Source organism: Rousettus aegyptiacus, unplaced genomic scaffold (assembly GCF_014176215.1).
Source record: "Rousettus aegyptiacus isolate mRouAeg1 unplaced genomic scaffold, mRouAeg1.p scaffold_m13_p_14, whole genome shotgun sequence".
Lineage (NCBI taxonomy): Eukaryota > Metazoa > Chordata > Mammalia > Chiroptera > Pteropodidae > Rousettus > Rousettus aegyptiacus.
The window spans coordinates 6944367-6961064 of record NW_023416289.1 but is presented as its reverse complement, the minus strand read 5'-3'; the positions used below and the strand labels follow the sequence as shown (position 1 = coordinate 6961064).

At 48.5% G+C, this 16698-nt stretch overlaps 1 protein-coding gene across 9 annotated transcripts in view; it reads left to right on the top strand.

The window, feature by feature from the left end:
* CES5A (carboxylesterase 5A) overlaps positions 1-16698 on the top strand; it is a 225524-nt gene that overhangs the window by 201674 nt on the left and 7152 nt on the right. For 8 of the 9 annotated variants that reach the window (XR_004954212.1, XM_036231288.1, XM_036231289.1 and 5 more), the window contains 8 exons: positions 1691-1829; positions 3286-3419; positions 4911-5064; positions 6490-6594; positions 8423-8527; positions 9858-9998; positions 12007-12075; positions 15105-15252. Coding sequence is in view for 8 of the 9 variants with exons in the window: in XM_036231288.1 (XP_036087181.1) it covers positions 1691-1829; positions 3286-3419; positions 4911-5064; positions 6490-6594; positions 8423-8527; positions 9858-9998; positions 12007-12075; positions 15105-15252 (995 nt within the window). In the remaining variant the exon portion in view is untranslated. The remainder of the gene's footprint in view (positions 1-1690; positions 1830-3285; positions 3420-4910; positions 5065-6489; positions 6595-8422; positions 8528-9857; positions 9999-12006; positions 12076-15104; positions 15253-16698) is intronic. The other variant, XM_036231290.1, reaches the window with a different exon arrangement.

Genomic DNA, 16698 nt, shown 5'->3' with positions numbered 1-16698 from the left:
CTCCAAGGTCAGACTGGGTTAGGACTCTAGAGGGAAGAATCACACTAGACGGACTTGAGCGCTAGCAGTCAACACTGCGCACAGTGGTGGGAAGTCCATAAACCCCTGTGGAATGACAACATGAGTCTGCGTCCCATAGGGTGACGAGGAGGTAAGGAGATCCCGCTCTGCACATTTTCGGGCTTAGATAGGCAACCGGTTCCCCGGTAGATTGAGGAGGGGCCTCATGCGCTAGGTGGGAGCCGAGACTTGGAAATCCTCAAGAATCTTCTGAATCTCAGATTCTCTCGAGCCCTCATGCCAGTCACATTCCTGGCATTGGGGTCCCAGGCAGAAAGAGTACCCTGGTGCCAGGAAGCTCCCTAAGCTGCGGAAGAAGACCCAGTGAGGCTCAGAGACTCGGGACACTAAGCTGGAACTCATCAGTTCATTCATTCGTTTATTCATTCATTCAACTCATATCTATTGAGAACCAACTTCATGACTAGCTCTCCATTAGACTCTGCGGGACAGTGGGTTACACACAGCTGCCCTCAGGAACCTGTGGACTGGTCGTGGTGGTAGGGACGTAAACAATAACGACAATTAAAATACGGAGTGACAAGGGCTACCATTAGGGACTGCAGAAGGGCGCTGAGGAAGCGTAGCAGACTACCTAGCCTAGCTTTGAGGGGAGGTAAGGGATGGCTTTGTCAATTTCTGATAAACGATGTTCAAAGGGGCTAAAAGGCATAAAAAAAAAAAAAAAACTTGTCAGGGGGAGATTTGCAGCAAATCTATACACTATTCTATCAAAAAATAAATAACATTAATTGAGCGCTTTGTAGAAATATTCATATATATAATCTCACTTAGTCTTACTGTGTGTCGGGCTTGGTGCTAGAGGCTATGAGGTACTTAAGTGACTAATACCGGTTCCTAAGCTTCTAGCTGCTCACAGCTGAGTTGGGGACTACGAAAGTACTCACCTACAGGTCCAGGAGAAGTTCTAGGACAGAACACAAAGTGTGCAGAGTTTTCCAAAGACAGCTATGGTCTAGCTGGAGAAACCTCAGAGGGCTTTCTGGAGGAGCTGGCATTTGAACAACATCTGAAAGAAAGGGCAAATACATAGCAAGCAGATACATAGAAAGAGAGCAGCCCAGGCAGAGGGATCAGCTTGAACAAAGGCACGGATATGGGGGGTCCCCCTGCACACCTACCGCAGCCGATTCCTGGTGGAGAGGCCTGGAATGTCCTTTTGTTTCCCTGGGGGCAGAAGAGAGAGCTGCCAGGGCAAAGCCCTTGACACATTACCCAGTGTCCTGTCCCCCAGTTTAGCAAATTGTCGAGCCAGTTTGAATCTTTATGTGTGTGTTGGATTATGGTGGTGGGTGTAGGTGTGGGCAGGTCCCGGGGGTTCATGGTACACTATTGTGCACAGTGTACTTTCTTACCCAGGAACCAGATCAAAGAGGATCGTTGTTAGTTTTTTTTTGTGTGTAACTGCTGGGGGCGGAGGGGAGAGGGCGGGCATGGGAGGAGTTGGGGGTGGAGGGCAGGCATGATCGACTTTGTGCCAAGAGCTTCTGTACTCGTCTTCCGCTCAAGCAGAGGAGACTGCCGGGCCTCCCTGCTGTCATGAGAACTGTCCCCTCCCAGGCGGATTTGCTGACAGCAACTCTGGGGGGCTCTCCTCCCCTTTTACAAGGTGCGTCCAGAACATGGAGTGGCTGCGCTCAGATCAACACATTCTCAAGATGCATTACCCCAAATTCGGAATGTCAGAAGACTGCCTGTATCTTAACATCTATGCACCAGCCCATGCGGACACCGGCTCCAAGCTCCCCGTAAGGCTGCCTGCCATGCTTGGGGCTCCAACTAGCAGGTCCTTGGGCTGAGACCCAGGCAGAGTGGCTGGGTGTCTGGAATCAGACCCAGCTCCCTATTGGGTCAAAGGGAAATATCATCACTTGGCGCAGCAATAACTTTCTTAAACATTCTTTCTAATGATAAATTCACTTTATCTTTTCTAATTGCTTCTTTATGGGCAGTGACTTGACCTTTGACTTTTATTTCGTTTTGTTTTTCCCCTCTGTGGAGTATTTAATGGTCTGTAAACAGTTAGAAAAGGCACTGCTTAAAAGGACTCTTGATTTTTTTTTTTGTTGTTGCTGTTTGGGAAATCCTTTCTTAAAGAGGATAATTGTATTCTCCAGTTTTTCTGTCCGCAATGAAGACAGTCAGGTAATAATGTGAAGTATTTCATTTACGAGTGTAAAAGATCCCTGTATAAGTGAATGGAAAAGGAGGCGCCATTCAATTTTTAACCACACCCCGCATCACCCTCTATCCCGAACACCCCTGCAATGGGAGACATGCTCTATTGCATCCTCACAGAGTGCTGACTATGTGCCAGGCACAGTACATTATCTCATCTAACCGCAACGACAGCCCAGTGGGTCAGGATTATTGGACCCATCCTACAGATGAGGAAGATGAGGCATAAACGGGGAGGGCTTAAACGACTTGCTCCATGCTCTGCACACAGTAAGTGGTAGATCCTGATGTTAAAGCTTTGTCCAGTTTTCCTTTTTCTTCAGTGGCTTTCTTGTCTTTTCCTGCCCCAAGTGTTACAGTCCCTAATACGAGCTTAAAAAAAGAGAATGAAAGGGATTTATTATTAAGTACATAAATAGAGATAATACCATTAAAATTACGTTTTCTGTTTCCTGGTCCCGATTTTTCTAATTAATAAAGTTTCCACACCTCTCTTTCCTTTTTTCTCTCCTCTCTGCTATTTGTAGGTGAGAGAAAGGGCCTTTCACCGAAATAGCTTAAGCTGCTTTTGCTCTCATACATGGCTTCTGGTTTCCATCTTGCTGTGGGTCACAAGTTCAGTGATGTTTAGTTAAGACTTGCTGAGCCCTTGAGATGTCCCAACATTTTTCTGTGAACCTTAGATGCAGAATCTAGTTTAAACCTCATGATAACCTCATAAGTGAAATACGTCCATTCTTCACATCTCACAGATGAGACCACTGAGGTTCAGAGAGATTAAGTAATTTGCCCAAGGTCACACAGCGAGGCAGTGGCAGAGCTCAGAATCACACCCAAGCAGGCACCCAGCTGCTAGAGTCCAGATGCTTAACCCCGGGCCTTCTTCGAAGGGCAAAGCCCCTGATGCTTTTTAGAAGGGAAAGTGGGACTTTTATATTTCCATAAAGAAAGAAGGTCCCAGCACACATAGGGCCAGGATGTGGGTGCTTGGTGGGTGCTGACTGGGAAGTTCCTCTCCTCCCTTAGGTCATGGTGTGGCTCCCTGGGGGCGCCTTCCAGACTGGCTCAGCCTCCATCTTCGATGGGTCCGCCCTCGCTGCCTACGAGGACGTTCTGGTTGTGACTACCCAGTATCGGCTAGGAATGTTTGGCTTCTTCAAGTGAGTGTCCCCAAGTGATTGACACCCCCGGGCCCCAAGGGGCAGTTGTGCAGCAGCCATAGGGGATTCAGTGCCCAGCATCCTAAAGAGGAATGAGCCTTTAGTGACGTCGAACGAATTTGGCCCCACGTTTTTTTTAAGATAATTTGAGCAACTATAACAGATAAACCTCCCAAGTCTTCAAGGCCTAGAACAATAAAAATCTCTTTTTCACGTATGTTCCTGACTGACAGACAGTCTTTAGCCCAGTCAGGCACCCTGGTTCCTTCCACCTCGTGTTTCTGCCCCGAACCCTCTGCATTTGGCCGGCAGGTGGAGAGAGAGAGTTGAGAAGACCCTGGCGGGGAGGTGCTTCTGTGTCCGCCTGGAGGTGGGGCTCGTCACTCCTGTTCACACACCACTGGTGGATGTCAGACTCATGGCCACACCCAACACAGGGATGTGCGCCTGGAAGACGAGGACACTGGGTGTGTGAGCAGGCCAGTCTCTGCCATAGGGCCCCACCTCAAGGCTCCTCAAATGTTCCTGAGCATAATCGCTTCATGGTCTTGGCTCCCCTCCCCGTTAATTGTCTACCTATCCTGGGAAATATGCCCCCTGCATGGGCCGCAGCTTAGAGCCATGGCCAGGAGTGTGGACCCTGGGGCCAGACTCACTGGGATTTGAATCCCAAATCTGCATCTTTTTTTGGCCCTGGGCAAAGAATTTATCCTTTCTGTGTCCTGATTTCCTGTCTGTGAGAAGTACCCTTAGGGTTTGCTTGCAGATTTCACTGAAGGGCAGTGGTGTGAGCTGTGGCCTGGGACAAGTGCAGCCGCTGCCCAAAGCACTTCCCAGCAGAGAGGAGAAGGGGGTGGCGGGATAAACATCCTGGTCTCTCGATATCCCACCCCCACGCCCCCGGCCGGCGTCTCCCACTGATCACACACAACAGGAAGTGTGGGTGCTCCAGTTCACAGAGGCCAGATTTCTGGAGGAAGGGTAGAGAAGCCGGAGATGAAACCCAGAGAGGCAAAGGGAGAAGAACCAGCACCACCTGCCTCGCGGATTGGGAGGATTAGGAGGGCGTCAGCTCTGAAGAGCTTAGGACAGTATTTCTCACGGTGCCACCACTGTTGTTATTGTCATCATTATTATTTGAGTCACCCCTGTGCCCAGGGGGGTTCTCACTCCTTGGTGCAGACCAATTCTCATGAGCTGGACACTTCTGGAGTCTGTGGATTCAGGGGAGCCTAGGACTACCTTGAAACTGTGTATGGAAGATTGTCTGTATATTTTTCTGGAGTGTGTAGCTTTCCTTAGATTCTCAAACCCAAATCCCAGCAGAGGGAGAGAGCCAAGCCCACTGCCCCAGGCCTCCGACTCTCAGCCTTTGCCCAGCAGGAGTGATGATGCCCTGACATCCATTTACAGCCTCTGCCACCAACTCCCTGGGCTGTGGGAAGCGGGCAGTGGCCCACTGAGCATTCTCACCCTGCCTCTTGTCCCCAGCACAGGGGACAAGCATGCTTTGGGGAACTGGGCCTTCATGGACCAGCTGGCCACCCTGACCTGGGTCCAGGAGAACATCGCATCCTTCGGTGGGGACCCACGCTCCGTGACCATCTTTGGCGAGTCAGCGGGAGCCATAAGTGTATCCGGCCTTGTGAGTTCTCCCCTTTGGAACTTGAATATAACTCAGCGAGGGAAGTTACAAAAGTGAGGATGATGAACTACTCACACCTGTTTGGGGCTTCGTGTCGAACAAACACTTTAATACACATCCTCTCCCTCAGGCCTCCCGCTCTGAGTGAGGGGCTCATTCTCATCGTAAGGACGAGAGCTGTCGTCAGAGAGTTTAAACGCATCTCCCAAGATCATGTAGCGAGTAGTAATTTAAGGAAAAATCATTTATATTTGTAGAGTCGAAGCCCCGCTATCCAGTTATCAGGACTGGCAATTACTTCTTTAATAGAAAAACTCAACCAAAGCCTAAAATAACAAAGGATGCATCGTAAACATTTTATTTTAACTAAAAGCATAAAAGGTACATTCCTGCAGCAATAGTTTGATACGGGGTCTTATCTTTGCAGAGTTACTCTGCTGTCTGGAGGGCCGACGTGGCCCTCCCGCATCAACCGCCCACAGAATTCACTGCCCTCAAATCCCGGTTTCACTTCCTTTCCAGCGAGCATGCACTTAAAGATGTCCGCAGAAGAGTCTGTGAACGCAGCATGCTTACAGAGTTTTCCGTTTCCCCCACGCAAATTTACTCTTACTTCGTTTGCCCCTTTAACTGGATAGTAATATTTTTGAGCTAGGTTGTTTTATCAAGGTTGTTTTCCCCCAAAACATACTTCATTGGTTCCCATGATAGTTCATTGATTATGTCATGACGGTAGCAGATATAACTGACCAAACAGATTTGAAAGCAAATAGCTGACATTTGGCAAGAAATTGGTGGGAATAGAAATGCACAGAGGTGCTCGAAAATGGCCCACTGGCTCGGGGTGGACATCGGTTAACATGCCAATCACAGAAGCCAGTTACATGGAAGTGGGTTAGGAGCTTCTGCTGTATAATACTTGACTATATGGAAGGTATTTTTATCTTCAGAATAACCCTAGAAGGTGGATTATATCAACTCAACTTTCCATACGCTCTAACGGCCATCATTTCATGAGTGCGTATTATTTAACCAAGCTTTCTCTATTCATTACTTCTCCTACTCCTCAGTTCTGTGATATAGGCTCAATTTTTATTCTAGCTTCATGGGAGAGTAAACCGATACTTAGAAATATTAAGCCACTAGCTTGGGGTGACCCAGCTAAGAGGCGAAGGGGCTGGCGTTTGCACACCAGAACGTTTGACTTCAGAGTGCATGAGAAACCGGGGTTCAGAGAGGTTAAATAACTTGACCAAAACCTCACAGCTGGTTGTCGAACCCCCAAACCGGGACTGTTTTCTCTCAGGTGAGCGCTCTTGAGGAGGCTTCCTGGGAAGCTTTCTTTAAAGAAGGGACGGGTGGTGTGTGTGAGAGCTGGGGAGCCCCCGGATAACTTGCGCTGGGTCTCCTGTGTTCTCTTTCCAGATTCTGTCCCCCCTGGCTAATGGCTTATTCCACAAAGCCATCATGGAGAGTGGGGTGGCCATCATCCCTTACCTGAAGGCCCCTGATGACGAGAGGAATGAGGATGTAGGTATATTGTTAACACCTCTCCAGCTTCCTTGCCTCAGTCAGGAGAGAAGGCTGACAGGTGTCAACAGACCATACACTTTGTTATCCTTACTGATCATGGCCGGAGACTCTGATGCTGGCCCAGGGTGAATCTTGTTGCAACGTGGAATGTTGCATTCAATAGGAAATGGGTCCAGGTACACAGTGCAATGCTGCTGGTGCCCATGAGTGTGTGTGTGTGTGTGTGTGTGTGTGTGTGTGTGTGAGAGAATCTGTGTGTAAATGTATTTGTGACGGTTCTTACATCCTATCCACTATTCTTTGATAGTGATGTATAACTCAGTTGCCTGTATTATATACAGCTCATCTCCTGGACCTACTCTATTCCACCAGGGGTACTCGGACAAGAAACGTTCTGAGGCTGTTCCTGGCTCCGTAGGAGATAACACTGTGACTTGTTAACATTGTCTGGCATGAGACTGTGAGGGGGAGGTGAGACACATGCTCTAGGTGTTTGTCATCTGTCATCTCGCCTTGCGCTCTACCAGACAGTTAGGACCTGGAGACCAAGGTCTCTATATCTGTCACGTCCCAGCATCATGTCTGGTGCTATATTAGGCAGCTATACGTGTCTGCTGAATGAACGAGTTCACAAATGAGCTGATTCAGTCAATGAATATTAATTAAACCCGAAAGCTACGGAGCCACCTTTTGCAACTTTAATATTGCAAAAACACCCTCACTGCAGAGGGAAAATCGATTTGGGTAACGTGATATATCAAGCTACTTTCAATGTGTGCACGTATTTATTCATTTGCCACACACGTATCGAGTACCCCTTGTTTACCCGCTGTATATTAGGACCTGTGGGTTTGTAAGTGGAGAAGCCATGTACTAACTTAAGAAGGCTATCATTGTTTTGTGAGAAGGATTTCTAACCATGGGCGTGCTTGGGAAGTGGTCCTTAACCTCCTGCAATTGTATGCAGATTCAGTGTATGCCTACAATTTCCCAAGGAGAGAGACTAGAGCTTTTGCTGGTATCTCAGAGCATCCATGAAGCTCAGAAGATTAAGGAGCATCCCATTCAAGGGACAAGTTCTTACACATGTGGAAAGTTTAGTGACAGAGCAAGAAGGTGTTTAGCAAAGGGCTAGGTAGAGAAGGTGGGGACCTTTGGGGTGGAGGGAGAGCAGAGGAGGAAGAGATTCGTAGAGGATGCAATAGTCTGAAAAGGCCTTCTGGAGAAGGTGGGACTTGGGCCTTAAAGCATAAGCGAAACTGATGTAGAGACAGAAAAAGACATCCAGGGCATTCCAGGCCAAGGATGCATCTAACAAGCCGGGACTCTGAGGTAGGGTCATACCTCAACTGACATTTAAAGCTGCTCCTCACTTTTGGGGACTTTTGGCTCTATTTGGCACCCCAGAGTTGGGCTCCTGGGCTCTGTGGGGCCTAGTGCTAATGGAGACAACATTACAGGACTGGGACATCACAACGAAGCCTGTGATCAGTTATTCTGACTCTATCCCATGGCCACAGACTGACGAGTCCCCATCCCCCACCTCCAGTGATTGCTAAAGATGACGAAGAAGGTCAAGAATAAGTGAAACTGGTGTAGAGACAAAAAAAAAAAAAAAAAAAAGACGTTACTGTCTTAAGGATGAGGCAGTGCCAAGCCGACCTTAGCGTTCATTCCACCACAGTTACGTGGGGCTGGGGAGAGGCAGAAGGCTGGGCTTCATGCATGAAGGACCAGCCTGTGGCCGGATCGAGGACTCTTCCCAACTTTTGTTTTCCTGGAGGCTCTAGTACTGTGTTCTGATTTGGTCCTTCTCTGGAAATAGTTGCAGATGGTTGCGGATATCTGCGGTTGCAGTGTGGCGGACTCCGAGGCTCTGCTGCAGTGCCTGAGGACAAAATCCTCCAAGGAGCTGCTAGGCATAAACCAGGTGAAGCAGGAGGAGAGGTTTGGGGGGCAGGGGGGCAGCCCCTGGGAATGGAGCGGTAGACAAATCCTGCCACTCTCTTACTTGTTTTAGCGTGGGACTTAGAAAGATGGGGGCTGGGGAATCATAGTAATGGCTGTAAAATTGTGGAACATAGAACCCTTATAGGCAATTTAAGGAACTTTATGGGTCAGGGGTGCCTGCTTAGCTTAGAGAAGATCCAGCAAAATACAAATTACAAAAGTTGTCTCTAAGTCAGTAAAGGTATCTGGCTGGGCAGAGAGACCAAACTTGTTCTACATGCCCCCAGAAGCTAAAATTAAGGTCAAGAGCTGGAAGTCCTCTTAGGAAGCCATTGTGGCTTGGTATGACCAAGAACCTTCTAAAAACTCAGTGGTCAGAAAAGGGATCTGGTCCTTTAGAAGGCAGGGAGATACCCACCTCTGTTGGTATGCAAGCAGGGAGTCTAGATGAGCGCCGACAGATTTCCATCACTGGATGATTCATTGAACCGGATGATCTCATGTGTCTCTTTCACTCTTCTGATAGTCCTTGGAAGAGCAAGGTCATTATCTGTCAAATTCCGACAGTTGTTGAGTAGTTATTTGGCATGGATTAAGGATCTGCTGTGAGCTCTCCTGGACTCCAGGATGTGGATAACAAGTCCTTGACCCGATATAGGGTGAAAGCTCTTTTGTGTGCTCCCTCCTACCACCACCTTAACAGGAACCCCAAAACACAACACAACACAAAACAAAAGCCATCAGTAGAGCCAGATGTTGCTTCTCGAGACCCAAGAGCTATCCAGCCAGATCCAAGACACAGCGGTGAGGAAGACATCTCAGGAAGATGCTCACACCAACCCCGCCACCCTGGCCATCTCTGCTCAATGCATTTGGCCAGTGGTTCCCACACTTGAACATGCATCAGAATCACCTGGCAGGTTTAGTTGGCTGAACTGTACCCCCAAAGTTCCATGTTCAGTAGGTCTGGGTGGGGCCTGCGAATCTGCATTTCTGACAAGTTCCCTGGTGAGGCTGATGCTGCTGGTCTAGGAGCCACACTTTGAGAACCACCATCCTAGGCTACAATTTTTCTTAGGTGGATACTGTTATTATCCCCGATTAGCAGATGAGGAAACTCAGACACAGAGAATTTGAGCCCCATTGCCAAAGGCCAGCCAACACAGATGTTTTGGAATGGGCCATGTGTGGCTTATTTTTCCTTTCTTCACGAATTTTGCTGGAGTGTGTTGGCTCAGGTCGGCTAGGGTTCGGGGGTTAGCAGATTTGGTGAATGGAGACAGCTTCTGATTTTTCTATTCTTATTTCAGAAAACCAAGTCTTTCACTCGAGTGGTTGATGGTTTTTTCTTTCCTGATGAGCCTCTAAAACTCTTGACTCAAAAAACATTTAATTCAATTCCTTCTATCATCGGAGTCAATAACCACGAATGTGGCTTCCTGCTGCCCATGGTAAGAATCCTGGCTGTGCCCCCTGTGGCTCCTTGAACAGTGAGGCACAGTGAGGCATTCCTGTAGACCCCACCAAGCATCATGAGCGATGAAGCCCATCGGTCAGGTACACAGTGGTCCTCTTTCGTCTCTCTGAAGGAGCGTAACTGAGGGTTGGGGTCAGCTGTAGCCAGTGTCTGTCCTGCTCCTCATATAGTTTTGTCATAAGAAACAACTCTATAAAACACTAAGCTAGGGGGAGACCCATTTGACATTTGTTCAGAGCATTATAAATGGTTGTTTCAAATGAGCACAGTTACTTCTTCAAAGATGAAATTCGTGTAGGTTTGAAAACTGGAGGCTTTTACACTTTTATATCCAGTCTCAGTTCTGGCATTTTGGTCTCCAAGAGTGCTCTCTAAGTTTGTGCAAGTTGCAGAATCATCGAGTCACTTCATTCATTCAACAAGAATGAACAGAGCGTTTACTCTGTGCCCTAAGCACTTATAAAAACCGAGCATTTAACAGCGAACGAGTCGCATGGGTCCAGCGTTCTGCCAGCTTACATCCTCCAGGGGAGCGACAGATGGAATGCACGTTTGGAAGGATGGTTCCAGTGAGTGAGAAGTGCTGTGAGGGATGTAAACGGGGCAGAGAAGGCTTCTTTAGGCAGGAGGAGGTGTGGCTGCGCAAAGCTTCTCCAAGGAAGGATCATCTGAGCCGAGGCCCGAATGCTGAAAAGGAGGCCAGGATTTCTTGACCTCGTGTTTGGAGAAAACCCTCCACGTTTGAAATAAACCTTTATGTGTCCTCGGAAGAGTGGAGTACTCAAATTCATAGTGCCATCAAAGCTCATTTATGTAGGCCAACCTCCTCCTTTCAAGCTGGGGGAAACAAGGTTATGAAATACATAGGTCTGTCAAATTACAAGGCTCCTTGATGGCCACAAATCCCAGCTCCTGAACATACAGAGAGGGTTCTTGGTAGTTAGAATATACTTGCAGATAACTTGAATGACTCTGGGGATTCCCCTCAGATTCCAAGAGACAGAGGCGTTTAAATATCTACCTTAGTGATTCTTTAACCTTGATATTTTCAGCAGAAAACGTACCAGGGAAATTCATTTGAGACGTGAATAGTTATACCTCTTCTTTCTTAAACTGTAACATTGCCCAGGGAAAGGTCATTTCATAAATAATTACTCATGGCTCTTACGATGTACCAAGCAGAGCCTGTGTCCTTACCCACCAGGCTCACTACCTCGCTGGCCACCAGCCAAGCACTGGCTTCTCAGAGGCCCTGATTGCAAAGCCTTTTAGAAAGAGAAGAGTAATCCACCGGTGTCAAGGTTCTCTGGTCTCTCTTCGAGCTTGGCGTCACAGCCACGTCATGGTCTGTATTAGTTTGCTAGGGCCGCCGTAACGAATCACAGACCTGGGGACTTAAGCAACAGGAATTCATTTCCTCACAGTTCTGGAGGCTGAGAAGTTCAAGATCAAGGCGCTGGCCAGTTCGGGGTCTTCCGAGGCCTCCCTCCTCGGCTTGCAGGTGGCCACCTTCCCCAGTGTCCTTCCGAGGGTCCAAATTTCCTCTTCTTTTAAGGACATCAGTCAATTGGATTAGGGCCCAACCTAATGGGCTCATTGTTAACTTAATCATCTCTTTAGAAACCCTGTCTCTCCACGCACGGTCACGTTCTGAGGTCTTGGGGTTAGGGCTTCATTATGGGAATTTGGTGGGGGGCTACAACTCAGCCCACAACATGGCCTTTTCACAGCGCAGCCACTCAGGTCCCACAGGACTACAGGGGTGACAGGGAATGGCTACGTTTTATCAAATGTGGACAGAAGAAATTTCGTTGCTTAACTCACTCGCCGAAGCTGCTCCTGCACAGGGTCCCCTGGGGGCCGAAAGGGTTCCTGTTCCTCCCAGCCACCCGTCTGACGGGAGGGTGCTCGGACCCTCAGGTACCCCGGTCTCCCTTCTGATGACCTGATGTGCTGACCCAGTGCCCTGCTTCTCTCCACAGAAGGAGATTTCTGAGATTTTCGGGGACTCCAACAAGTCTCTCGCCCTGCACTTGATACGCACGATCCTGGTGAGTGAGCTTGGGCAACCGACTCTCGGAGAGTCATTTAACAAACCTCCCCGGGTCACACTCAGGGGTCGGAGCTGGCGATATAGATGTTCCTCATTCGTTCACTTATTCAAAAGATCTTTTAGGTAGAGTTCCACAGTCCCTTATCCACAAACTCAAAATCCAAAGTACTCTGAAAACCCAGAGGCTTTTTGTAACCTACGTGGCAGCCAAACATGACCTAGACTGATATACCCACGCTTTCATTCTCTTTATCTCATTATTCATATGTTTTCATATTAATGAGGGGGCTGCCGTGCTCCTTCCCTGGCATGCAGCATATGGACTGAAGTACCCATCTACAACCTGGAAAGTTCTGAGTTCTGAAACTCGCCCAAAACTAGGGACTCGTGTTTACTACCTGCCAGTACGTACTATACTGGGTTCCAGCAATACCGAGGACCATTATTATTAGCCATTTATTCATTTACTCCCCGCACATATACATCCTAGACATGGGGATACAGAGATGAATTTCTTTCCCTCCCTTCCTTCCTTCCTTCCTTCCTTCCTTCCTTCCTTCCTTCCTTCCTTCCTTCTCCTTCCTTCCTTCCTTCTCCTTCCTTCCTTCCTTCTCCTTCCTTCCTTCCTTCCTTCCTTCCTTCCTTCCTTCCTTCCTTCCTTCCTTCCTTCCTTCCTTCCTTCCTTCCTTCCTTCCTTCCTTCCTTCCTTCCTTCCTTCCTTCCCTTCCTTCCTTCCTTCCTTCTCCTTCCTTCTTTCCTTCTCGGGAAGAGGAAGGAAGGAGAAGGAACGGAAGGAAGGGAAGGCAGAGGAGGAGGGAAGGAGGAAGGAAGGTAGAAGGAGGGAAGAAGGAAGGAAGGGAAGGAAGGAGGACAGGAAGGAAGAAGGAAGGCAAGGAAAGGAAGGAAGTCAGGCAGGATTAATCCTTCTCATTCATTTCTGACACCGTCCTTCCTTCCTTCCTTCCTTCCTTCCTTCCTTTTCCTTCCTTCCTTCCTTCCTTCCTTCCTTCCTTCCTTCCTTCCTTCCTTTCCCCCCTAAACATTTATTCAGTGTGTATTCTGTACCAGGTTTGTTCCCTTCATTTATTCATTGAACAAATGTCTATAGAGAGTCCACATGCCCCTAGACACTGGGGCACGAGGAGAAGCCAGCACCACCAGCAGCAGCCCCACCACCGCCCCGCACTTGAGGAACCTGTAGACTTTTAGGGTAGACGGACATGATGAGCCACTTCAGTGCACGGCTACCCAAATCAGGGCAGAAGGGTGTCCGAGACCCCGAGGCATCCACAGGGGGAAGCAGGTGGCTCCCTCCGGGAGATGTTTTGGAGGATGAGTTAGGTTTGTCTGGCTGATGGAGGAGCAGGAGTGAGAGAAGCCAGAAGACCAAGAGGACCAGTTAGGAGCAGAAAAGCGTGAAGAACTCAAAGTGGTTGGCTGCAGCAGGGGAGGGTGTGTGTGGCTTGTCAGTGAGATGGATAGAATATCAAGTTCATCCCAGGGGCTGGGAACGAAGGGCGACGTGATTCCACATCCGTTAGAGGAAGGGGACCCCTCAGGCCCTAAGGCTCGGAGGGGATGTTGGCTGAGTGTTGGCTGTCCGGTGATGAGTTAGGACCAAGGTTCGAGAGATATTTAATGTAAGTCGGGCAGTGGAACCTCTCAGGCTGATTGGAGACGGCCTCACGCAGGAGGAGACCATTGATCCGGGTATTGGACATTTTAAGAGGAGAAGGCATCTGAGCCGGATCCCGGGTTTTGGAAGTAGAGTGTGCAGGAAGGTGCAGGAGGACTGTGAGGGCGGGCGTGAGTCTCTCCTAGGGCCCAGTAGAGGGGCAAGAGGTGCTTTTCAAACGGTTAGCTGTTCCCTGGAGCAAATGGCACAGCCTTGCTCCAGAACCCAGGAGTCTGCCCTGTGACTGCCGTGGTGGGGTTCTCCACAGGCTCCACACAGCATCTGTACCCACCTCAGATCCCTCAAGCACTGAGGGGTCTGCTGGGCGTATGGTTCAAGAGGGGCAGGGCACTTGCACCACGGCCCGGGCTTGCTGCGGAACACTCACTTGCTCTGGGCCCAGTCGAAGGCAGGCGGGCTTCCGAGGCCCCGAGGCGAGTCTTAGCAGCACGGGCTGGTATGATACGTGGCACCTCCAAATTGCACAGGGACCTGTGAAGGGCTGTGCCTCTGTCTTAGATCAGGGGTTTGAGGCGCAACGACGTGTCCCAGCATTCCCTGGACCATCGGAGCCCCCCCAGGAACAGCGCCTATGTGACAGACCCGAACCTTCACGAATTTCGCTTCCACCCTCCGGTATTTGTGCTGGGGTCTAGTTGAGGGATCGCAGACTAAGAGATGGCCTGGTGTCAGGTCAAAGCGAGCAGGGGACCCCCTGCTGAAGGACTTGGCGACAGTCTCCGGGGACCGACGGAACTGAAGACCTGCCCCATGGCAGGCGGCTCTTCTCTTCGCTTCTCGCGTAGCCCTCCGAGCGACCCACTTTTCACAGATGAGGGAACTCCAGGGGACTAGTTTAGATCGAATAGCAAAGGCCCAGAGGCATCGCTGATGCCAGGAGCCGGGCCAGCCTCGCGGGCGTGCGTCTTCGTGCTCAGGAGGGTCCTACAGTTGGTCGAATGTCCTGTTGTCGCTTTCTTGAATACTTTTCGTTTTTGAACAAGAGGCCCCACATTTTCACTTGGCACTGGGCCCTGCAAATGATACAGCCAGTTCTTCCCAGGAGTGGCTGTATCTGAAACACGTTAGAGCAACATGTGTACTATAATGAAGAGCATGGGATTTAGATGCAAATAGACTTATGAAAGAATCGTGGTTCCACCAGTTTAGACGAAGCACTTAACCTCTCTGAGTCTCAGTTGCTTCTTCTGTGACTCAGGGCTAATTCTGACATCACAGAGTTGCCACGTGGATTAAACGAGACAACTCGGAATCCAGCCTGCACAGGCAGATGCTCCACTTGTCGGCTGCTGTCACTGACCCGGATCTCCTGTGCCTGTGGTTTTTTACAGCACACACCTCCCAAGTATTTACGCCTTCTGGTTGATGCATACTTCTACAACAAGCACTCCCTGGTTGAAATACGAAACAGGTTTCTGGACTTGCTTGGAGATATGTTCTTTGTGGTCCCTGGGCTGGTCACAGCTCAATATCACAGAGGTGAGTCTCTGAGCATCCTCACCTACTCCCTGCAGGGCCCACAGCCTGGCAAGGCTGGTGGCTGCAGGGATCCTTGTGGCCTGCTGACTGACCACCTGCTGTGCCCTTCTGTTACCTCACTGAGAGGGACCTCCCAAGGGTGTCCGAGATATAACCCTGCGCACTGAGCTTTGCAAGTTCCCTGCCTTTCAGGATTCAGGAATGTTGATCAGTTCTTGTCTCTGGTCTTTTCCCTGCTTCAGGACTATGTAGAAAATTCCTATGTCCCCATGATTTTCTGGGGCCAGTGTTCCAGAATATAGATGCAAAAAATCTCATCAAAATACTAGAAAACTGAATCTAGCTGCATATTGAAAGGAATACATACACCGTGATCTAGGAGTTTATCTTAGGAATGTAAGGATGGTTCATCATGTGAAAATTGATCAGTAATATACCATAGTAAGAAAATAAAGGAAAAAACACATGAGTATCTTAATACATGCAGAAAAAACATTTGACAAAAGCCAACACACGTTCATGATGAAAAACTCAACAAACTGGGAACTTGTTCAACCTGATAATGGGCTTCTATGAATAACCCGCAGCTTTTATCTTAATGGTGAAAGACTGAAAACTTTACCCCTAAGATCAGGGTCAGATGTCATCTTCGCCACTAATGTTGTACTAGAATGCTAGTCAAAACGATTAGGCAAGATAAAGAAATTAAAGGGAAACCAAATTGGAAAGAAAGAGGCAAAACTCTCCCTACTCACAGGTGACATAATCTTATATACAGAAAATTCTAAAGACTTCACAAAAAAACAACTATAAAAGCTAATAAATACCTTAGCTCACTGTGGAAAGCAGTTTGGCAGTTCCTCAAAATGTTACACGTAGAATTACCACATAACCCAGCATTTCCACAACTAGGGATGGATATACCCAAGATGATTGAAAACAAAACTTGTACGTAAATATTCATAGCAGCCTTGTTCAGAGTAGCTGAAAAGTGGTAACAGCTCAAATGTCCATCAACCGATGGATGAATAAACAACACAAAATTTGGTCTATCCACACAGTGGATTATTCTCTGACCATAAAAAGAAATGGGGTACCAATGCGTACTCCAACATGGACGAACCTTAAAAACGTTATGCTAGATGAAAGAAGCCAGGCATCCAAAAGAGTAGATATTGTGTTGTTCCATTTATGCAGAGGGCAAACACAGGCGAAATGAAAACACAGTGTCTTGGTAGATGACTAGGAGGAGACACAAGGGAACGTTCTGGGGTGATGGAACCACGTCCCGACTAGGGCAGTGGTTACGTGAATGTGTATGCATTTGAAAAAACTTATCGAACTGTAGGCTTAAAGTCCGTGCTTTTTATTGTTCATAAATGATACTGCACTTAAAAGACAACATGAGAGAAGAGGAAGCAGAGGTAATGAATATAAAGCAACCGT